The sequence below is a fragment of the Chiloscyllium punctatum genome, chromosome 32 (assembly GCF_047496795.1).
Source record: "Chiloscyllium punctatum isolate Juve2018m chromosome 32, sChiPun1.3, whole genome shotgun sequence".
NCBI lineage: Eukaryota > Metazoa > Chordata > Chondrichthyes > Orectolobiformes > Hemiscylliidae > Chiloscyllium > Chiloscyllium punctatum.
This window is the reverse complement of record NC_092770.1, coordinates 39,257,689-39,282,206: the sequence shown is the minus strand read 5'-3', so window position 1 is coordinate 39,282,206 and position 24,518 is coordinate 39,257,689. Positions and strand designations below refer to the sequence as shown.

At 39.6% G+C, this 24,518-nt stretch overlaps 1 protein-coding gene across 3 annotated transcripts; it reads right to left on the bottom strand.

The window, feature by feature from the left end:
• Positions 1 to 6,040: 6,040 nt before the first annotated feature.
• gpr19 (G protein-coupled receptor 19) lies at positions 6,041 to 13,267 on the bottom strand. 3 transcript variants are annotated; one of them, XM_072552122.1, is made up of 3 exons: positions 12,575 to 13,267; positions 12,118 to 12,288; positions 6,041 to 7,586 (listed from the first exon to the last, which is right to left on the bottom strand). In XM_072552122.1, exon 3 carries the CDS (start codon positions 7,565 to 7,567, stop codon positions 6,323 to 6,325), a length of 1,245 nt encoding a protein of 414 aa, XP_072408223.1. In that variant the 5' UTR covers positions 7,568 to 7,586; positions 12,118 to 12,288; positions 12,575 to 13,267; the 3' UTR covers positions 6,041 to 6,322. The 3 variants fall into 3 exon arrangements, with proteins under 3 accessions (XP_072408223.1, XP_072408225.1, XP_072408226.1); XM_072552124.1 differs by having other exon boundaries at positions 12,800 to 13,267; XM_072552125.1 differs by having other exon boundaries at positions 13,026 to 13,267.
• Positions 13,268 to 24,518: the final 11,251 nt, after the last annotated feature.

Genomic DNA, 24,518 nt, shown 5'->3' with positions numbered 1-24,518 from the left:
TTTATGGCATTGCACAATGTTATTTGTTGCCGTTCTTCCTCACGAGTTTTCAAATTTACATGAAAGATGAGGGAAAGAGAATTGTGGCCCATATATTGCTGGGATAGATTAATGAAATATTATTAGAATAAGAGTCCAGCTGTTCCACATCTAAGAATGTCATTTTTCGCACAAAGCCACTAGTTTTAGCTAAAGTCACTTATTCTCTTAAGGGAAATAACCATTTTCTATTCAACATTGATGTTCATTTGATCCTTAGTTGAACTGCCAGCTGATGTTTGAATCATGTCATGCTTGTATTACATTACTTCACTATATTACTTTTAAGAGGATACTCACAATGTTTTATTCCATCATGATAAGTATTAAAGTGTTTCTTTTTAAAATATCAAGAATTTACTCTTACCTAAATACAGCACTCAAGTTCTTTGTTATTAAGTTGCTTCATTCAAAATGAATAATGGGAGAAAGTGAGGACTGCAGATGCTGGAGATCAGAGCTGAAAAATGTGTTGCTGGAAAATTGCAGCAGGTCAGGCAGCATCCAAGGAACAGGAGAATTGACGTTTCAGGCATAAGCCCTTCTTCAGGAATGAGGAAGGTGTGCCAAGCAGGCTAAGATAAAAGGTAGGGAGGAGGGATTTGGGGGAGGGGCATTGGGAATGTGATAGGTGGAAGGAGGTTAAGGTGAGGGTGATAGGCCGGAGAGGGGGTGGGGGCGGAGAGGTCAGGAAGAAGATTGCACGTCAAGAAGGCGGTGCTGAGTCCAAGGTTTGGGACTGAGATAAGGTGGGGGGAGGGGAAATGAGGAAGCTGGAGAAATCTGCATTCATCCCTTGTGGTTGAAGGGTTCCTAGGCGGAAGCTGAGGCGCTCTTCCTCCAGGCGTCATGTTGCCATGATTTGGCGATGGAGGAGGCCAAGGACCTGCATGTCCTTGGCAGAGTGGGAGGGGGAGTTAAAGTGTTCAGCCACGGGGTGGTTGGTGCGGGTGTCCCAGAAGTGTTCTCTGAAATGTTCCGCAAGTAGGCGGCCTGTCTCCCCAATGTAGAGGAGGCCACATCGGGTGCAGCAGATGCAGTAAATGATGTGTGTGGAGGTGCAGGTGAATTTGTGATGGATATGGAAGGATCCCTCATCGCCAGACCATGGCAACACAATGCCTGGAGGAAGAGTGCCTCATCTCACACCCAGGAACTCTCCAACCACAAGGGATGAATGCAGAATTCTCCAGCTTCCTCATTTCCCCTCCCCCCACCTTATCTCAGTCCCAACCCTCGGACTCAGCACCGCCTTCTTGACCTGCAATCTTCTTCCCGACCTCTCTGCCCACACCCCCTCTCCAGCCTATCACCCTCACCTTAATCTCCTTCCACCTATCGCATTCCCAATGCCCCTCCCCCCAAGTACCTCCTCCCTACCTTTTATCTTAGCCAGCTTGGCACACCTTCCTCATTCCTGAAGAAGGGCTTATGCCCGAAACATCGATTCTCCTGCTCCTTGGATGCTGCCTGACCTGCTGCGCTTTTCCAGCAACACATTTTTCAGCTCAAAATGAATAATTCAAACTAATTAGTGGTGTATTTGAAATTGTAATTGGCTAACCCCAATTGAGAAATATCAAGTCAGAGACACCCGTTGAAGGATAAGCTACAGACGTAACTCTTGGAGGTTGCATTTTGCATTCATTTTATCCAGATAAAACTAATGTAATCTTTCACAACAGTTGTTATGAATTTCTAGATTTTCTCTGTATTCGCACAATCCCTCTCCAAGCTCATTATATCCATCTTCAATTCCCATTAAATTTCTGGCAACCCAACTTTCCTCTAACTCCCATACTAACCGATATTGTTAAAGTTTCTGTCTCTTGAGTATGATCCCTCTCTCCATAAGTCTGCTGCCATCTTCCATCTCTTCAAACTCTATGACTCTTGAATCCTTGCTACAGTGACCCCACCTTCAACCTCCCTTTCCTTACAAGTCCTTGAATGTGCTATTGCCTTTCAAATTGAGGCTCCCTTTTCCAGAGCTCTATGTTTGAATTTCTACAATCAGGTTTTCATCTCTTCTATAATACTGAAGCTGCTGTCTTGAAACTGAGTTTCAATCGGTATGACCTTGACAAAGGTGAACTTTTCTTCCTGTTCACCTGTCTGCCATCTTTAGTACAGATGGTCACATTATCCCAATCCAATGCCACTCCACTCGGGTGAATCTACTTGTCTGGTTCCATTATGCAATCATTGTCAAAAGAATCACCTGCAATTGATTTTCTGTTTACTCTTGCAGCATCTCTCTGGTTCCCATTTCAAAACATCTGTCCTTAGTTCATCCTATCTGGTGATGTTGTCTGGAAACTATGTCAACTTTCCCACTTGTTTGCTGACTACATACAGCTCTACCTCCCTCTCTTGACCCTTCCATTTATCCCAAATTATCAAGACTGCTTAACCAACATTCAATGTTGAAAGAGTAGAAGTTTCCTCCAATTAGGTACTGGTAAGATTGAAACTATTGTCTTCAAACTCTACTACAAACCTTCTTGATTAACATCTTCCTTGGAGGTTTTCTGAGGCTGAATCAGACTGGTTGCAAGCTTGTTATCCTATGGAGAGTTTACAATTACATGTGTACCATTGCGACAACTGCGCGATTCACCTTTGTAACATCACTTAATGCTTCCCCTTCTTGAGCTCATTCAGTTGCTGAAACTCTCATGTCTTTGTTATATCAAATCTATTCCAATGCAGGGCTCACGTGTGCCACCCACTATAAACTTAAAGTCGTTCAGCACTTTGTTGCCTGTATCTCTGCTCTCACTCAGTTCTGTTCACCTATAACCCTTATTTTATAGCTCCTAGTTCAGTACTGCCTCTTAGAATTCTATTTTTGTTTTCTATCTTTTTCCTGGTTCTGTCATTTCTGCCAGCCGTGTAACTCAGCTGTGCTTTTCCAATCTCGGTCTCTAACATTCCCAATTTTAATTACTTCACCTGGACATGCCTTCAGCTTCAAGGTCTTAAGCTCTGGAACATTCTCTCAGTCAATCTCTCTGTCTTATTTATACTTTAAGATGCACCTTCAAACCTCTTTAAGCAAACCTGATTGGTCAACTGCCCTAATATGTGTGTTAATACAACTTTTTTTTAAGACAGTTAACTGCCCTTGCCTAATTTCTCTTGAGTTGAATGGCTGGCTAGATTATTTCAGAGGGCAGTTGAGAGTCAATTACATTTGATGCAAATCTGGAGTCACGTTGGCCAGACTGATTTGAATGTGGTCTGCAAATTCCCTTCACATTTAATACCATATTCATTGAATTAAATTGCTTTGGTTGCAGCTACTTCCACTCCTTCCACTTATGATTGTAGAACCATGTGCAGAGTTGCTGATCAGATGTGCTGCTAGTAAATAATCCTTTTTTTTTGAAGTACAACATCTTGCAGTGACTATGATGAGTGCATTAGAGTTTGTGTAGTCAATTCCATAAAATTTGAGAGGGAATTGAGAAAGACACAAAGGTAAGACAAGAAAAAAAAATGCAATGACAATTTACAACCCAAAGAATTAAACTTCACCTATTCAATTATTTCTGGACAAGAGAGATTGATTGACACATTAATAATTACCATATAGCCTTCTTGATTACCATCCTAGATATTTCTAATCAACTTGTTCTGAGATGTTATTACACACCTCTGGAGCAGATGGGATTTGAACTAGGGGTTTCAGGCTCTAGGTCCTTTATGATTCACCATTCATAACATGACACAAGTTGCTTTTCACTTTATGCATTCAGAATGGTATGTGTTGTTGAAATGCTGTTATTTCAGCAAACCATAAGCCAGTGTACAGATTAATTTAGTAGAATTACACTGATGCCTGCCTTTTTACCACAGATTTATGGACTCAGCAATTATAGAACAATTAACATCTGTACCACACACAGATTATTGTGCAGAATCAGCATGCATCTAAGTGTTAGTGCGCAATAGCTGCAAGTATTACTGTCTCATCGTGTTATGAACATTACATGTATAAAATTCCTTGGAAGTGTATTTGAGTGTTTTGGTATCTTCAAAATGGTTCTTCTGGAGTTATGCCACCCATAGTAAAAATTTCAAGCACTTGAAACTATCTGTTGAAGCTGGGCACAAGTCCCTCGGTTTTATATGCTTACAAATTTGTGTCAGCCTGAATGGATCCTGTATAATACTGTAATTTTTTTTATCACTCATTCGAAAACACAATGTTAATGCATAATCATTGTGCCTCTGTCCTGTCAGTTATTTTACCTTATCATTAATTTAACTCTTTGTTCTGTGAAATTTCTTATCTTTACTCTTTTAATCTATAAAATCTTAACAACTTGACATTAAACAGAAACATTGTGATGTCCACAGTTAACAGAAGAGAATCTTGCATCTCCCAGTGGTAGCGTGATTGATTCCCTAGACCTAAACTTTGAGGAGTGAGCTACTGTCAATTTGGCATTATGCCTAAGTTAGCAGAGAAGGGTAGTATTGTATACAATGGTTCAATAAAAATCAGAAATTATTCGAGAGTGAATCATTGTAGAAAATTAAAATAAGGTAAAAATCAGCAATTTTTTTCTTAGTCATAGAGATGTACAGCACAGAAACAGACCCTTCAGTCCAACTTGTCCATGCCGACTAGATATCTCAACCTAAACTAGTCCCATTTGCCAGGACTTGGCCCATATCGCTCTAGACCCTTCCTATTCATATACCCATCCAGATGCCTTTTAAATGCTGTAATTTTACCAGCCTCTACCACTTCCTCTGGCAGCTCATTCCATACATGTACTACCCTCTGTGTGAAACCATTACCCCTTAGGTGCCTTTTATATCTTTCCCCTCTTACCCTAAACCTATGCCCTCTAATTCTGGACTCCCCCACCCAGGGAAAGGACCGTGTCTATTTATCCTATCCACGCTCCTCATAATTTTATAAACCTCTATAAGTTAACTCCTCAGCCTCCAATGCTCCAGGGAAAACAGCCCCACCCTATTCAGTCTCTCCCTAGTTCAAATCCTCCAATCCTGGCAACATCTTTGTAAGTCTTTTCTGAACCCTTTCAAGTTTCACAACATCCTTACTCAATACTCTGACCAATAAAGGAAAGCATACCAACTGCATTCTTCACTATCCTATCTACCTATGACTACAATTTCAAGGAACTATGAATCTTCACTCCAAGGTCTCTTTGTTCAGCAACGCTTTCCAGGACCTTACCATTAAGTGTATAAATCCTGCTCTGATTTGCTTTTCCAAAATGCAGCACTCACATTTATTTAAATTAAACTCCATCTGCCACTCTTCAGCCCATCGGCCTATCTGATCAAGATCCCATTGTAATCTGAGGTAACCTTCTTCACTGTCCACTTCACCTCCAATTTTGGTGTCAACTGCAAACTTACTAATCATACCTCCTATGTTCACATCCAAATGATTTATATAAATGACAAAAAGTAGTGGACACAGCGCCGATCCTTGTGGCACACCACTGGTCTCTTGCGTCCAATCTGAAAAGCAACCCTCTGAAAGTAAAAAGGTAACTCTTAAAAATTTTATGTCATTTGCCTTATGACTAATGCAATGAAAGTTTATTTTGACCAAAACATGCTATGATAATACATTTATGTGCTACCCAAAAGATATGGGTATGAACATTTTAGCAGCTGGACAATTTTTGCATGAAGTGTAAAATAAAAACACTGCAATCAAATTAAATACTAAACTATGACCTGCAGAAAAATGCTTACTGATGGATGCCATTACTATGTGGCTTCATTAGTTATTAGTTATTGTATTCTGATAGCATGTTCTGTCACAAAATAAATTACATTTACATTGGAATTTACATCCAGCAACAGATAAACAACATGAACATGTCTCAAAGGTTTATGGATTACATTTTACAAATACTATGTTATGAGTAACATTCAAAATCATATGACATTCAATGACATGTCCAAGATATCGAAGTACTACTCAGCATTTTCTTGGATGAATCATCCACTTTGCACTAGATGCAGAAATTTAAAGAAATAATTTATTTTAAATAGGTGATGCAATCACAGTGGAATTTCAGCAATGTGTATAACATATGGCCTATTACAAATTTGAAATTATTTTAAAATCAATCTTTTAAAATTACATGTGAATGCTACGATGGAAGAATTGAATTAGGATGATTTTCAGTAAGAACCAGTCACCTTGCTTTTTTACAAATTCAAGGCTAAAACACTTATTTCCAGAGGTGCAATGCAACATGAAAAGAAGACTGAATTATACTGATTACACAAATGTATTTGGAGGGTTTGAATTTATTGGCCATGCAAGCTTTTTCTCTCTTGCTTCTCTGTCAAATGTTTCATATATTGTATCTTTGGTTGCATTTTTGGTGGGTGCAGGAATCTCCGTGATCCCAACGTAGTTCTTTTTTGCCATCCTGGAACTAGTTGTGATGGTGTATGCATTACTTCGGTAACACTTCATTGATGACATGCAGAAAGTCTCCTTCATTCCACGTCTGAAGTTTGCATTGAAGATTGAATAGAGGCTAGGTTTAGATGCTGAAGAGCTGAAAGATACCAGTGCAATAGATAGAAAGAGTGCTGAACACCTTGTGTAATCCATCTGCTCTGGTTGCCAGATCTGAACCACATAAAAAGGAAACCAAGATAACAAAAACATGCAATTTAACAGCAAAAACATCTTGATTGTTTTAACCTTTGTTCTGGGTACAATGTTCGTTGTCCTCCTCACAGTCCTCCCATCTGTGCCAATTCTCCAAATGTATTTGATTACTTTTTGATAAAATAGTATGATGAGGACAGAAGGAACCAGAAATCCCACCAACAGATGAACAGTGCCATAGGCAACACCACCCCAGGACTGGGGTAGAAACAAATTGCAGGTGCCACCTTCCGTGCCATAGAAAAACAAAGTGGGGGACACAAATGCAGCATCAAAAATCCAGGAAGCAGCGATCATCTTTTTGGCTTTCTCCCGGGACACTTTGAAACTGAGGGGATACACAATAGTGTAAAATCTGTCCACGCAGATGGAGAGAAGGACATAGATCTGGACACCTGGAGTAAGGTATTGTATGTACCTAACCAGTTTACACATAACATCCCCTAACAACCACTTTCCCATGGTAAAGTGCAGAAGGACAAAGGGAGTGCTGACCACACTGATGAGCAAATCTGCACATGCCATGGACACTACAAAGTAGTTGGTAGTTGATTGTGTCCTCCTACTTCTGTGGATTACAAGGCAAACCAGAGAATTCCCAAACAAAGCAATAAGCCAGATCACTCCAAAAATGAAGCTGACAGTGATGATTTCTCCTGTTGTGATTTCCTGGTATGTGGTATTATTTACTTTTGTCTGGTCCTGTCCAGTGAGTTCAAGATGCCCTCCACTGCCTATCGATAGTGTGGCTAATATTTCACTGGAATTAGCTGGAGTTGTGGTAGCTGGAATTACAATGGTGTGTGTCATATTTAGAATTTCTTCGGCTAACACCATATTCATGTTTTGTACGAGACAAATCCTGGGAACGACAAGGAGAAATGATAGTTTTGTTATTCTTATTCAAATAAAATAATCATTTGACATCAAAATATATTATATAATGCATTTCTAAAAGCAATTGTTTGAATTGAATTAATAACTTTAGCTGTACATTAAAATCATGATAATAGAAGTATTTATTTTCCAACATATCATTGATGCTGTGTAGAAGCTTCCAACAATAAACTGATTTAGTGTTGAACAGAATTTGTGAACATATATAATTATTGAAATTTTAAGTGCACTAATGTAACCCCAGCCCTAGGATTAACACTAAGCATTCTCAAGACAATGACACTTCCTGTATAGACTGTGTTCAAGCAAAATGCCACACCCTCGTAGTGAATTTTAATTCAGAAATCAGGCAGTCTCCTGCAGCAGGGATTGGAATCTGATCCGAAATCAGGTTCATCAGTATAGAAGTGACAGTATCACTGGAGCCCTTTTTAAAGAGGGGGCTGGTCTAACGAATGTTTTATTTCACATTGTGGAACTGACAATACAATGTTAGAACCTGGATACCAAAGTTCAAGGCTTGAGTACAAAAATCAAGGTTAAAACTACTACAGAATATTAAGGGAAAAATGAACTGTCAGACTTGTATACTTTCAGACTAGATGTTAAGGCCCCAGCCATCTGTTAGCATCGATGGAAAAGAACCTATGGTACTAGTTCACAAAAAGAGTGGGGGAGTTGTCCAGGCATCCTGGTCAATATTTGTCCCACAGAATTAACATCAAGAAAGAACAGATAATCTGGCCACTATCACATAGTAATTTATAAGATTATTTCCTGCATTACTTCCTCCGCCATTATCACATTGTAGTTGGTAGGATTCTTCCTCTGTGTTTCCTACATCATAATAACGAAAACTTTACTTGTTGTAAAACATTTTTAGACATTTTCTATATTCATAACAATGCTATATAAATGCAAGTATTTTGTTTGTTGAAAGAGATTAGAACATTTGTGATGTGGTGCCTTATCCCTGATTCAATCTTTGTATCATTTCAAATGCAACTTTAACAGGAATACAGCAACAGGAAAAAAAACCACTTGCAACATATCTTTTCCTCATGACCACCTTCTCAAGGCCAACTAACGGTGGGTAATAAATGCTGGCCAGCCATGAATAAAAGTTACAGCTGTTGTGTTGTGGACTAGTAGCCACTAGAAACTGGCAACTTTCAGAAAATCATTTTATTGCATTACTCTTGGTTGCATTGACAATGCAGGTATGACACATTACTAGGTCAACAAGTTACTCTAGCCGGACAGATTTTATGAAATTGCAGCAACAATCTGTCATCAAAACCTTGCACGTGGATGAGACGTTGATGGACATACATTACAAATACTTCTTTCGCAGTTTCTCTTCATAACAGCATCTCTCTGTATATCCCGAAGCCCACTTACTAGCATTCAGAGAGTTGTTGCATTTTAGTTTCATTATACGAGCTATTAACTAATATCAAAACACGAAGAGTGAGATTTAAGATGTTCTGTTTGCATTGAGATCATTTTTGAAGATCTTTACGCTGGCTTGCAATTAAAAACGCTATCTTATTACTAGGCTGCTTCGTGGAAATGGTTTTACATTTCCTGCCTTCGTTCACTGTTAGTGACTGTACATGCAAATCACATTACAGACTTTGCAGTTCTGCCAAACCTAAGCAGCATCGTCATAAAATACGCAACCCAACTGACGTAACATGCGTCATAAAAATACAAACACATTCAGGCGTTTCAAAAAGAGATATCAATCAATGCTCATTATGCACTCAGTATAAGTACAAAACTCCATTAATATTACTTGACCTGCAGAAAGAAACTGGTACCAACCAAATCGCAATAAGCGACTCACATCAGCAAAGATCCATATCGATGCATGTTCACATGGCGTCTGCTGAAATGTTTTCCCAACTTATTTTAACATTTAGAAGACAGCGTTAAAATGTAGGAACAATTCAACAGGCAAAATGCCACAGCCTGGTAGTGAATTTTAATTCAGAAATCAGACAGTCTCCTGTAGCAAGGATTGGAATCTGATCCGAAATCAGGTTCATCAGTATAAAAGTGACAGTATCACTGGAGCTTTTTTTTACGAGGGGGCTGCTCGAACGAATGCTTTACCTCACATTGTGGAACTGACAATACAACGTTAGAACCTGGATACCAGTTTTGGAACTCAGATCTCAAACATTTCTATAGCACTCATTCCTGTACTGCGTCCTCACTTGGTTCATTCTCCAACTTTTCAGTGTTTCCTCAGTTTTAGCGTGCAGTTCACTCCAAAGTACAAAACTGACGGACACTGACCACGATATTTGAGATCAAATCTACGTCGTTGTATTTCACCCTTTATCAACCCCTCAAATCGTAATTTCAATCGGACACAATTAAATCTCATCCTGTATGATAGAAGCATTACAATGTAAGACATTGGCGAGGATCATCACCTACATGGTGCCATCCTTTCTCAAGCAAATACATTAATGCAGTTTTTGTTTTTTTTAAAAAAATCAACTTATTCAGACGAGGTTCAACACACCTTTGGAACAAATGGGACCTAAACCTGGGTCTTTTGGCCGTGAGCCCAAAACCTTTGGGTGAAAGTACCAGAGTCAAACTTCACTCAGTTTAATATTTGTTTATACAGTGAAATATTACAAGTATGGATATTTTTATGTCAACCTGCCCACGAAATGAGGCACTCCTGGAATCAGTGGGAGTTGAACCCAGGATTCCTACCCCTAGGACACGACCATTGTACCTGAAGACCCCCAGTGCAGTCTTCTCGATTAGGCTGGTGATCGCAGAGATTACTCCAGCAATAGAGTCATAGAGACGGACAGCGTTGAAACAGACCCTTCGGTCCAACTCGTCCATGCCGACCAGATATCCCAACCCAATCTAGTCCAACCTGCCAGCACCCGGCCCATATCCCTCCAAACCCCTCCTATTCATATACTAGCCTCCACCTCTTCCTCTGGCAGCTCATTCCATACACGTATGTTTGATATAAATGAATGAATCTGAATTATATGAAATAATTGAATTGATTATGAGCAATAAATTTGACCATAACCTGAGTATCTACAATCAATGTGGCTTGGGAAGGTTTAGATCGCGCGGGATCAACCTCACTGACTCTGATAAACAGTACATTACTTAGGAACGGCAACATACATTTCATAAACTTTTCCACCGAAAATAAAACTGTTAGCTTCAAGATATTTTCTAATCAATTTGTTTGGGAGGAGGTGGATGGTAGGTTAGTGGGCAGAGTGAAAACAGAGGGATCGTGCTCGGCAAGCACTGAGTGGTCGCTCCAGCTTCATTGTCGGAGCAATTCTTGTTTCCAATCTGGGCCAGTGCCTCACTAATAAAGTAAATGCATAATGGTTATCTCGCACCAAGCCAGAAGAGACGGGGCAGGAGAATCGGAGGAGGCATATTCAAAACAGATTAAACAGAGTGACGCTAGCACTGCAATTTCGCCTCGGCCAATATAAAGAACTGCACATTGGAAGAAAAACCGGGCGACACAATTAATTCTCGAGTGATGTTAAAATAGCTAGCTACAGGTCATATTGGAAAGAAAACAAAAAGCCTTGGGCTTCTACTGGATTCAACGATCAGATTTATCAACAAATACTAAGCAACATATCAGCAAAGAACAGTGAGGTACATAGTCAAACCAGTCATGATGAAACCACTCAGACGGCAGCTAGAGAACTATGTCCAGTTCTGGTTGCCAAGATACTGGGAGGCAATTAATCACAGGAGCTAATGGAAGGAAGGGCAAACGGCTGTTCCCTAGTGACAGTGGTTTCAGTGATAAGGAAAGATTGAGAAATTTGAGCTTTTCAGACGGCAAAGATGTTTGAAAGGTGATTTTATAGAAATATCTAAGGTTTTGAGCAATAACATAATGATATAGAAAAGATTGCTCAGAATTTTGCTTTATATTAAACTAAGAGTTAAGGATAAATATCACCGGTTCAAACTAGTAACTCCAGGACTCAAAGCACTAAACTCAGTGGTAAACAATTGGAGTTGGATATCAGACCGAGCAGTGTAGAGGGAAATCCTGACATGTATTACTGATATTCAACATGGAATTCAGTAACCTAGGCAAATGTAGTAAGTATTTCATGAGCTTCTACGTCCTTCATCTAAGCAAACCATATTGGGATGTTAATACTGGCGGGACAGTAGTTATGTGGATGCGCCAGTGATCTCGTAATCAGACAATTTATGGGAGCAATATTGTTAGGGTTTTTTGCATTGTTAGAAAGAATATGCAGCAGGAGAGAAATACGTGGCGCCTGGAACAGAATGCTGGGCTAGCACCATTATTATTGTTCAGAGTAAATCATTAATCAATCCAACGTAACGCGAACATATTTGTACATTAACTGTATGGCTCTCCCAACAGCATACTGCTCGAGAAAGATTAACGCGAAACTCGCGGATGCAATTCAATTTCGTCTTATGATTTGCCTCACCTGGTAAACTGACAAGGCCTGAATGTGCCAATTTAACTTCAGACAATGTGAACAGTCAATTATTTTGATTTTGGCCACTGCTTTTTGCATCTGATGAAACAGGTTCATTGCAAACTCATCAATAGAGCGCTCTGCTTTTTCTCTGCTGTTTCGGCCACCGACAGATGAAGGCTAGAAAAAGAAAATCACATCAGTATTGAATATCCGAGTACAGAAATCCCCTTTAGCCAGTTTTGTCACTGGAAATCACTCTCACACCACTTTCATCGTCTGGAATCCTCTTGGTAGTGCAAACCAACCCGGGAGAGACGTAACATCGGGTGCGGGACTAGTTAGGAAAACGATGGCTTAAAACTGCATTTTCTTATGCCAGCAGGAATTATTACGCTGAATCACATTATTCCTGTGAGAAAGAACACCGATCGAGAAACTGCGCACAGGATTTGGGAGATCAAACCTTGCTAAGTAACCTCTGGTCTGCAGCGACTGTTAACGTTTCCAGCCTTTCTGGTAATATTTCACCAGAACTGACAGCAACTGTTTAGACATCTCATTGGCGTAAAGACCCTTCGTGCCTGAAGAGTTGCCTTTTGTGAATTCTGTGAACGGTGAAATAATCACATCAAACAGAAATTAATCCACATTTCACCCACAATGTTAAAAAAATTGCAAAACCACTCACTGATTTTGTCAAAATAACATTTCAGTAAAACAGGCAGACCCCTTTGCTGCATAGATTTCTAGCTCTCTTGTAAAATGAATCCAATTGCAGAAATATGCCTGGATTCAGTTGTTTTAACGAACTCTCTTTTCCATCCGCCTACCGAGCGTAGCTGGCATTGGGCACTCTCAGCTCAGTGAGTTACCGGATGCCCCAGGGGTTACCGGATACTGTTGGGTCTATTTACCTGGGACAGAAACAAAATGTCGGGGTATCCTGACCAAAGCATCGAGTTTTTTTCCCCTCTGGCGTAGAAACGGTCACGTGAAGAGATTGTCATGTGACCTGCAAAATTCTTGTTACCTATTTTCTAAATGTTTACTCATTCAAAAAAAAATCCAACAAGGCCAGGATTCCTCCCGATAAAAAAAAACACTTTTCATCTTCTGCATGATTTCAGTTGTACATGATGCTAACATGTCTCCTGATCACTAGAAATGATAGGAAAGATTCTCAATTAGGTATGATGTTCAGGACCACGGAGAGCTCATTTCGTTTGGTGCCACGCTCTCTCCAAACGTTCACCTTTTCCTTTTTATTCATGAAGCATCTTAAAGCAATAAAGTTAACAAACTGATTGTAACTGAAGAATAGATAAGGTGCTCATAGTTCTGCTCATGTAGAGCCGTGGGAAATTGCAAACTGCAGTGTAGAACCTCTTAGCAACGTGAGCCAGGAATTAAAGGATTCATGCCTCACTCCAGAAAGTGAATCTCCCTTAGTTCATATTGCCAATCTAGTGCTCTTCTCTCCATCTCTGGAAGGAGTAAAGCACAGGCTTACTCCTGAGCGGGCAGGAGTAATGGTAAAAATGACCCTTGTCTCTATTCAGACATGGAGCTTTCTCCCATGTCCTGGCCAATGGTTATTTTCAGCCAATATTCCGAACTGTTTGTAAGATCGCATGGCGCTGAATTGTTCTTCGCTTTCTCCCAACGATAACACTTCTCCCAAATTCAATTAGCTCTTAAATCACTGCTTGTTTCGCATCATTGTAGGCAATATTTTTGAAATTTCCAAAATGTATTTAAGTTCCTTTTTTTTGTTTACATATTTAAGGTGCAGCCCACAGTTCCTGGGTTACAGAACATACAGAAATGTTGAGGCAAAACAGAAATAATATGCATTTTTCTATTGTTTCATTGTTAAGTTTTAAAATTGATGACGTTTTTGACAGATGCAATACAGCAAAATCTCACTTTGGACTTTACAAGCTGCCGAAAGGCTGAATGTACACCCATGCTTTTTATTCCAAGCTAAGCGAATTTTAGAACTCCAATCAATCTAATTACGGACTGTTGCTTTGAGTTCTCTAAATAGGTAAGAACGTTAATTGACATTGTCTGATCAAAATTGCCAGTGGAATTAAACGTTTTAATCTGAGCTCGAAGATGTGGTAAATCATCAAATAGGAGACCCATCGTTGCAGCCTCGTACAAGATTTCCACTAACAGATAACATAAACGACACTCAAGTTGAGCATTAGCACTAACTTGTATTTGCGAACATAATATACAACTCTAGCACGTTGCACGTGTTTGTTGTTTGTCCGTGCATCATTCTGTGTATAATAGCTATAGAATGACAATTGATCTTGTAAGAATGTACTGTTTTCCTTAAGTATATTAATTTAGTTTCAATTTTCCTAACATGAGAAGATTTTAAGTCAATCTCGCATGAAGAATATTTGTAAAGCTGCATCAATGTGAGCGTTCGTTCCCTTTACTAGATGACTGGCTCCCTAGCTACAATGACGTATTTGTTGCCATGGCACTATCTCCAAGCTGAGGGTCACCATAGGATCCCAGTCTGTATAGGAAATGACAAGAGGACAGTACAGGCAGAGGAAAGGCTGTTAGCCACCTTGCAGTGTTTCAGACAATTTTATACTTTTAAAAATGATTTCACTCCAGCCTTTTCCCAAATTCAATTACCTCTTAAATCATTTTTTGTTGTAATTTCCTAAATGTATTTAAGCATGTTTCTTTTAAGGTACCTAAAGTATCACCCTAAGCTCGTCAAATTTTAAAACTGCCAGTGAAAATATATTGTTATGCTTTTGACGAATGCAAGACAGCAAAATCTCACAATTAGTTTTCTGTGAATACATTTTTTCTGTAAAATACATAGTTTAACTCATCTGAGTTTCTGTTTCTTGTGAAAGTTCACTCGAATATAGATTCTATAGTAAAGGCTAGTCTGAACAGACTGTAAGATCCTGCAGACAAGCACAGGTTTTGAGTATGAAAATTAATTTCGGCATCAGAGCAATTGAACTTCTTTGCCAAAAGAAGCCAATTTTACACCAACCTTGAAAGGCTTATTCAGGCCAAAATAAACTGCAATTATTCTGCTACCAATGGTCATAATTGAAACCTTCCAATAAACACCCTGGCTCCCTGTCCTGGCAAACATCATGCCCCTAAACGTCCGCCTGCCAATTGATGAAAAATCACAGGCTAGTCAAAACCATGCTGCTGTACTTGACTTTGCACCACTACTCCCTCCATCTTGGTTTATATGAAGGAACCCTCTTGAGCAAAAGTGACCAACCGACATGCCTTGGATCAAAGAACCAGGAAACAGTGCAAGTCAGTAAACATTTCATCATAATAATTCTCATCTGTTGAACTTTGTATTACCATGGCAAGATTGGTCTGTGCTCAACAGGTTTAGGATAGATCTAGTCTCCTGTGGAGCCACTCCCCGCTATTACAGGTTTAATATGAACGTCCATGCACTTGTGGAGAGACACATACAATATTGCATATTACTGAGAGGTGAACTATCTATGGTCTCAGTAATGAACTAATCACCTTACACTCAACAAATGAGGAAGCTATTGCTTGCCTTGGTGATTTACGTTTATTAAACTAATAAGTAAATTACCCACAAATACTTCTACTCAGGTAGCCTTTTAAGTGTAAGAAAGTAAAAGCAGCCTCAATTCTTCCCTTTTAACATTAAACAAAATGCCATGAGAAATTTTCTAGGTATCCATATAGTTTACTGGACAACGTAAGCACTTTTAGAATATGGTTGACAACAGGTTGGACTTAACTGCACCTGCAAATTTGAAGTGACATCAGATTACTTTCTGGACATGGTGTCATTAATGATTTGGGTATGAAGGTGAGACAGTGTACCTGCAATCTTAAAGAATTTAATCATTGCATGACTGAAATGTTTTCTTTTTCAGTCATATTAATTTGGTATATTCTGTTATTATCATAAAATACATCATGTTCTTTAAGATATTCTCTTCACCTAATTTCAGTACTCAGTAAGCTTAAATATTTTCTGAGTTTAAATCTATAATTACTAAGCATTTGTTTTAAATTAAATTGAAGGATACACCAGCAATTTGTAACATGGCAAAAAAAACATTAATAGTCATAGATGTGGAATGTTCCACCTTCAGAAATTTGTCTTCATTCAACTTCATGCTTTCTTGTCCAGTAAAACAAAATGCAACAATTGAGATTTATCATACCCTGCAAAAATATTACCATTTAGCTTATGTTTCACTACTGGACTAAATGATGTTAAAATCCATTTTCAAAGCACTCCACCTGTGCTATCCTTGCTATGGACTTCTGCTGAATTCTTCTGAATTCTCATTGATTTGTACTAGGTTTGGTGTCTTTTCAAATAATTCTGGAAAATGTGTCAAAAATGATGCCCTTCCCACAAAGTTACATTTGCTCCCTCTTTTTGTTTCAGATTTTATCAGGTGATTCAGCATTTATTCTAGTAGTGTCTGACTACTTTTAGAACTAAATCTACAGCAAATTTTCTCCAAATCCAGGATGTGTGGGTTCAGTTTGTATGAATCCTTATGTATGCCAATCCTGAATCCAGTTCCCTTTCTGCAATTAGTTCGTTGTCCACTAATATTGACACATGAAGACACAAGTGTAAATCTGCTTAAATTGAAATTCCCTGCTCAGAGTTATCACTTCAACACTAAGTTAGTGGACAAGAACAGATACAGAGAAACGTGGCCTCTTAAAATTTGCATAGACTGGGGATCCTGATAGCCCATTATAAAGTTCAAGGGCTCTGGTTGCAGCATGAATGTCAGAGGATTAAAATATTACAGAGGGTAGTACAAGTCACAGATAGAATATCAGGGGATAACACACAGTATTACCAGTTCTTTGGAGATTATAAGTGAGTTACTTTTCTATTGTTGGAAGTTATAACGGGGAATCTAAATTGTAGCACTGGTAATATAAGTCATCAGTGCAATGTCAGTTATGATTAGTTATTGGTAGAATTAAAGTTCTTCCTACTTCTGATTTTGTCTATGCAATTCCCTACCCAATCTGGGGTTTCTCTCTTTATTATTGTGTTTCCCTTCTTCACTTGTTGTTAGGTGGACTCTTTCTCAAATCTTATCATTCAATAACTCAAAGGTAGAGGATCCAACTATTTTAAAGTACATATAATATCATTTGCATAATTAGGTGTCATGTGGTCATATGCCATCTGGTTGAATTATTTTTTATTGAGGGGTTAAGGGCATCTTTGGCCAGGCCAATATTTAATGCCCAGTTAAGAGTCAACCACAATGCTATGTGTCTGGAATCACATATAGGCCAGTCAAAGTATGAATGGCAGTTTCCTTCCCTAAGGATGTTAGTGAACCAGATGGATTTTCTCAACAATTGGCAAAGGATTTATGGTCATCATTAGATTATCAAATCCAGATTTTTAACTGAATTCAAATTCTACCATCTGACCGTGTCAGGATTTGTTCCTAGGGTGCCCAGGACATTAGCTGAGTCTCTGGATTAACTGTCCAGTGATAATACCACTCGGCCATCATGGTCCCCCCTACATGAAGCAAGCTTCTAAGACTAGCTCCAATCAAAGTTGACAAGTCTAGGAGTGAAACATGACAGTAGAGGGAAGAATTGAAGGACTCTAAAATATGTTATTACGGACTGAAGGAATGATGATCAGTCTGGAGCCTTGCAAAATATGGCAATGGAATAGAGGTGGCAAGGTGCTGAGTAAAGGACCTGTTAAATATTTTGGGAACTGAAAGCTTATAAAGAATTAGTGGAGGTAGGGGACTGTATAGAGATGAGTATTTTCAGTGAATGCTGGCTTGGCTGGATAATTTTCCTCAGTTGATAGCTATTTGGTAGGAAAATTTGTATCTGGATTGTCCAGTTGATGAGGTATACATTAAAAGATGTGTACTTAAATAGCAATTTTCTGGTCATCAAGCCATCATAATGTGCTTTACAGAAATCAAATACCTTTGACGTGTAGTCACTATTGAGATGTTGGAACTATTTGAGCATGGCAAAGTCTCCCAGAGAGTCATAATGTTTTCCTAGTGATGATGGTTGAAAAATAAACATTGGCCAGGATAATGGAAATGATTTCCCCTGTGATTCTTGTAAATAATGCCAGGGATCCCTTACCCAACTAAGATAACTGAGAGTACCTTGGCTTAATGTCTCATCTCAGAGGTGATGCTATTGAGCATCATGCCCTTAATACTGCACTGTAGTGCTGGCGTCAATTTTTGGGCTCAAATCCTGGAGTGGGCCTTCAACACACAACCAAATAGTAGGAATCTTCTATTACTGGGGTGACTAAGGTGAAAATGGAAGGTGAAATAAAATGATAATTGAGATAGCTGAACAATAAAGGGGTGAATAGAATGGTGAAGGAGGCAAGAGGAGTGGAGAATCTAGTATAATGGTAATGGTAGGAGGTATAAAGCAATAATTGGGAAGCATGGTGAAAGTGGAAATAAAATGATCATAATGGGAATGTAGGATGGTAATTGGGGTGTGGAATGGTCATGAGAGCATGGAATGGTAATGCAGGTATTGGACAATGACAGAGAGATAACCTAGCAAAGATATAACTATCAAGCTGGATATTACAGGTGGTGGGAGAATTAACACAAAGAGAGAAACCTAATTGACCTTGATCTACCTGTTGCAAATGAATCTGTCCATTACAGTAATGTTAGCATTAAACAATACACAATTATGTTAAAGCTGAAGTCCTATCATCAAACTGAGGACATCTTCCAACAATGGCCATCAGCAGTGGTAGAACTATATTCAGTCACATTCTGTGACCTCATGGCCTAGCATATCCCTCTCTTTACCATTATAATCAAGCCAAGGACCAACCCTGGTTTCAAAAGAAATGTAGAAGTCGACATACCAGTTATTCTATCAGGCATACCTAAACACAAAGTGGCAAATTATTTGAAGCTCCAGCATTGACCAACTGCATGCTAAAAAGTGCAAACAATTGCCCAAGCAGACACAAGATCTGCAGTCCTCCCACATCAAATGGTAATGGACAATCAAGTAACACACAGGAAGCTGAGTAGCCACAAATGTCCTAACTTCAATAATGACAAGTGAGTGCAAAAGACTGAAAAGTTTTGGAACCATATTCAGCCAGACATGCTCAGTAGATTATGTATCTCAACCACATTGAAACAGAGATAATGTACAGCACAGAAGGAGGCCATTTGGCCTATTATGCACTGGCCAAAGAAATGCTTTTGAGCATAATCTCACTTTTCAGCCATTGGTCCATAGCCTTGTAAAGTTAGGGCACTCCATTGCCAAGTACATTGAAAGTGTGCTGAGAGTTTCTGCCTCAACCACCCTCTCAAGCAAAGAGCTTCAGGTGCCCAACACTCAGGGTAAAAATAAATTGCTTTCAACTCCCGTCTAATTGCTCTGAACCTATTAATCGGTCTGTTAAAGAAAACAGGTTTCTCCTGTCCACATTATCTAATTCCAATGTCTGAGTACCCCTGACTAACATTGAAACTTTGCTCCATGTGATATTAAGAAAAAGCTAAACGAATTGGATACAGCAAAGGCTATGAGCTCTGACAATAATTTAGCTGCAATGTAATAGAGAACTAGTAGGCAGACAGGAGGCAGAGAGTTGGAATAAATGGGTCCTTTTCAGACTGGCAGGCGATTACAAGTGGGGTACTGTAGGGTTCAGTGCTGGGACCTCAGCTGTTCACAACATGCATCAACAATTTGGATGAAGGAATTGAATGCCATATCTCCAAATCTGCAGATGACCCTAAACTGGGTGGCAGAGTATGCTGTGAGGAGGATGCTAAGAGGCTGCAGAGTGACTTGGACAGACTGGCTGAGTGGGCAAATACTTGGCAAATATGATATAATGTGAATAAATGTGAAGTTATCCACATTGGTTGCAAAAACAGGAAGGCAGATTATTATCTGAATGGTGACAGTTTAGCAAAATGTGACATGTAACAAGACCTGGTGTCATGGTGGAATCGTCGCTGAAGGTTGGCATGCAGGGGCTCCTCAGATGCCGCCTGACCTGCTGTACTTTTTCAGCACCACTCTAATCTTGACTCTCCAGCATCTGCAGTCCTCACTTTCACCTATACAGGGGCAGCAGACGGTGAGGAAAACTAATGTCATGTTGACCTTCATAGCGAGAGGATTTGAGTATTGGAGTAAGGATGCCTTACTGCAGTTATACAAGGCCTTGGTGAGTCTACACCTTGAGAATTGTGTGCAGTTTTGATCTCCTAGTCTGAGGAAGAACATTCTTTCTATTGAGGCAGCCCAGCGAAGGTTCACCAGACTGATTCCTGGGATGGCAGGACTGACACCTAAGGAAAGAACTGGATCGGCTGGGCTTGTATTCGTTGGAATTTAAAAGAATGAGGAGGTATCTCATAGAAATGTATAAAGTCCTGACGGGCCTGGACAGGTTAGCTATGGGAAGAATGTTCCCAATGTTGGGGAAGTCCAGAATTGGGGGTCACAGTCTAAGAATAAGGGGTAGGCCAATTGGAACTGAGCTGAGGAAGAATTTCTTCACTCTCAGAGTTGTGAACCTGTGGATTCTCTCCCGCAGGAAGCTGTTGGGGCCAGTTCATTAGATATATTCAGCAGGGAGCTAGACATGGCCTGTGTGGGTAAAGGGATAAAGAGATCTAGGGAGAGGGTGGGAATGGGGTACTGAGATTGCATGATTAGCTGTGATCGTATTGAATGGTGGTGCAGGCTCAAAGGGCTGAATGGTCTACTCCTGCACCTATTTTCTATGTTTTCACGTTTCTATGTAAGAGAGTGCCGGAATTGATATCAAAGTACGTATGAACATACAAAATAGGAACAAAAGGAGATCAGTCACTCCCACCAGCTTGCAGCACCTTTCAATGAGGTCATAGCTGATCTGTTTATGTTTCAAATTCCACATTTCCATCTACACTTGTGATTCCTCTGCTTAACAAAAATCTATCCACCTTTGTCTTCAAATTAGAGTCACAGAAACAGACCCATCGGTCCAATTTGCCCATCCCGACCAGATATCCTAAATTAATTAAGTCCCATTTGCCAGCACTTGGCCCATATCCCTCTAAACCTGTCTTATTCATGATCCCGTCCAGATTCCTTTTAAATGTTGTAATTGAACCAGCCTCCACCACTTCTTCTGGCAGCTCGTTCCAAACTTGCACCAGCCTCTGCATGAAAAGGTTGCCCTTTAGATCCCTTTTAAACCTTTCCCCTCTCACCTTATACTTTTGCCCTCCCTTTTTGAATTCCCCATCCTGGGGAAAAGACCTTGTCTATTTACCTTATCCGTAGCCTTCATGATTTTATAAACCGTAATAAGGTCACTCCTCAACCTCCAATGCTCCAGGGAAAATAGCCCCAGCCTGTTCATTGTCTCCCTGCAGCTCAAACCTTCAAGCATAGTATTTGAAAAATGGCCGAACCAATGTCTTGTACAGCTGTAACATGACCTCCTATGTCCTATACTCAATACACTGAGCAATAAAAAGCAAGCATATCAAATGTTTCTTTTGCTATCACATCTACCTGAGATTCCACTTTCAAGGAACTATGAACTTGCACTCCAAGGTTTCTTTGTTCAGCAACATTCCTCAAGGCCTTACCATTAATTTTATAAGTCCTGCCTTGATTTGCCTTTGCAAAGTGCAGCACTTCACTTTTATCTAAATTAAACTACATCTGCCATTCCTCGACCCATCAGCCCATCTGATCAAAATCCTGCTGAACTCTGACCTAGTTGATTCCTTTTTGTGAATTATGTACAAAACCACAGATCCCTCTGTACTATAATGTTCCATAATCTTTCTTCATTTAAATAATGTTTTACTTTTTTCTAATTTCTTACAAAGCTGATAACCCAACATTTCCCACAATCTTCTCCCCACTTCGTTAAATTATATATTCTTCTTTGCAGGCCTTGGTGTTCAAATACATTCAACATCAGAGATGGCATTAAACATCCAATGGGAAAATGCAAAGATGTGCATTTTGGAAGGGAGAACAAAAGAACAAAATACTATTTAAATGGAGAAAACTGCAGAAAGCTCGGACACAAAATGACTTGAGGGTATTTTTACAGGAAGCACAGAAAGCTAGCACACAGGTGCAGCAGGTAATCAGGAAAGGAAATGGAATGTTGACCCTTATTTCAAGAGGGCTGGAATGTAAGAGTATGAAAGTCTTACTGTAAGGTAATAGTGAGTCCACATCTGGAGTGCTGTGTGCAGTTTTGGTCCCTTTATTTAAGGAAAGATATGATTTCACAGTTCAGAGAAGGTTCACTCGAATGATCCCTGGTTCAAAGGGGTTGCCTCATGAGCAAAGATAAAACAGGTAGGGATTCAACTCACTAGAGTTTAGAAGAGTAAGAGCTGATCTTATTGAAATACTTGGGACTCTTAAGGGTAAATGCTGAGAGGATCTTTCCCCTTACGCAAGAATCTAGGACCAGAGGGCATAATCTCAGAATAAAGGGGTTCCAAGTTAAGACTGAGATAAGGTGGAATTACTTCTCTGAGAGAGTTGTGAGTTGTTGGAACTCCTTGCCACAAAGAGCTGTGGGGCAAGAGTCTTTATGTATACTTAAAGCTGAGATAGATTCTTGATCAGTGGGGAATCAAGGTGAGAGGAATGTCAGATCAGCTATGATCCTATTAAATGGTGGAGCTGGCTCGAGGGGCCAAGTGGCCAATCACTGTTTCTGATTCTTATGGTCTGATGGCTAAATTGAGAAAAAAAAACATATGGGTCACTTAGATTTATAAATAGAGGCATAGAATATAGAAGTAAAGAGAATATTCTAGAACATAAATCACTGATTAGGCCTCAGCTAGAATATTTTAACACACTTTTCAGATGCAAAGGTAAAATAGGTACAGAGGAGGTTAACCGGAAAGTTATCAATAATAAGGGGCTCAATTATGAGGAGAGTTTGGAAAAGTTAGGCTTGGCTTCTTTGGAGCAGAGAAAGTGGATTAATGTTGGTTTTCAAGATAATGAGAGGTTTTGTTTGAATATACAGGGAAATAATACAGTCTCTTTGGACCAGGGCATTAACCAGATCCTTATATTCTAAGTCATTGACAAAAGATATAGAGGTGAGGTGAAGCACTTTTATTTCACTCAGAGCCAGGTCAGAATATACGACATTAGTACTAAAAAAAAGATGGTGGGAACTGATCCTGTAAATAATATTAAAAAGGAAGTTGCTGTATGAGTTTATAGAAGAAACAAATAGTGGTGTGAGAGTACGTGTGACAGAGAGTTGTTTCAAACAGCCAGCACAATGACAGTAGGCCAAATTGCAGCAAGCATGAGACATTTGGGACACACAATTAGACCATAAGGCTATTACAGTTTTGCCTCCTGCTCACCAGATAGTCACAAATATGCAATTGCCAGCTGACAGTGACTAGCTGGAAGAGCTCTACCTTATTTTCTCCTCCTAGGCCTCCAGATGCTGAGACTAACTGTAACATTCTAACTTCTTCTGTTAGTATGATCTATTAGCTCATACAGGCCAGAGTCTAAGCAGAGATCTTAGTGTTCAATTCAATGTGATAAGCATGTTGTAAATTAGAAATTATAGTAAACATGTTGAAATCACAACGCAGGTTACAGGGCTACAAGAACTGGTGTAGTCATGGGTGAAACAGCTATAATCCCAAATATGTATCTGGTAAACAAAACAGACTGTTCATAGTGGTACAGATAAAGAGATGATGATGTGTTTAAAACGGTCTCAAATTAATTTTAATTATTTTAGGTAAATTTCATGACCTAATTGATACTTTTTTTAAAATTGTGGATGAGAGTCAATTATCCACTGATTGAAGTTAGTTCACCATGACTAATTTTCCTCCATGCCCAATTGGAGGTGCTAGGAGGTGGAACCTGCCCGCCTGGTTCCAGTGGCAAAGGTAGGCAACAGCTATATTTGGAGCTGCGTTTCCCTGGCTGAAGAGAATATGGCAGGTAGCTCTCTGGAGGGCTGGCAGCATCGATGACAATGCAAGGGACCAGTGAGGGTAGATAACAGAGCTATACTGGACCCAATGCTAGGAGATTGTGATAATCTCAACAAGGCCCATGGGGAATCACTAACTAAACTCTTTGTGGAGCTTGATGAGTATGAGTTCCCTTGGTAACAGGTAATGGCCTGCCCATCTGGAACTCATCATCTCAGCCCTTTATAAAGTAGACACAGCCCTCTTGTGGTGTAGTGGTAGTGTCCCTACCCATGGACTAAAGGGTCTGAGTTCAAGTCCCACCTGCTCCAGAGGTTGCAGTAACATCTCTGGGTGAAAGTGAGGACTGCAGATGTTGGAGATCAGAGT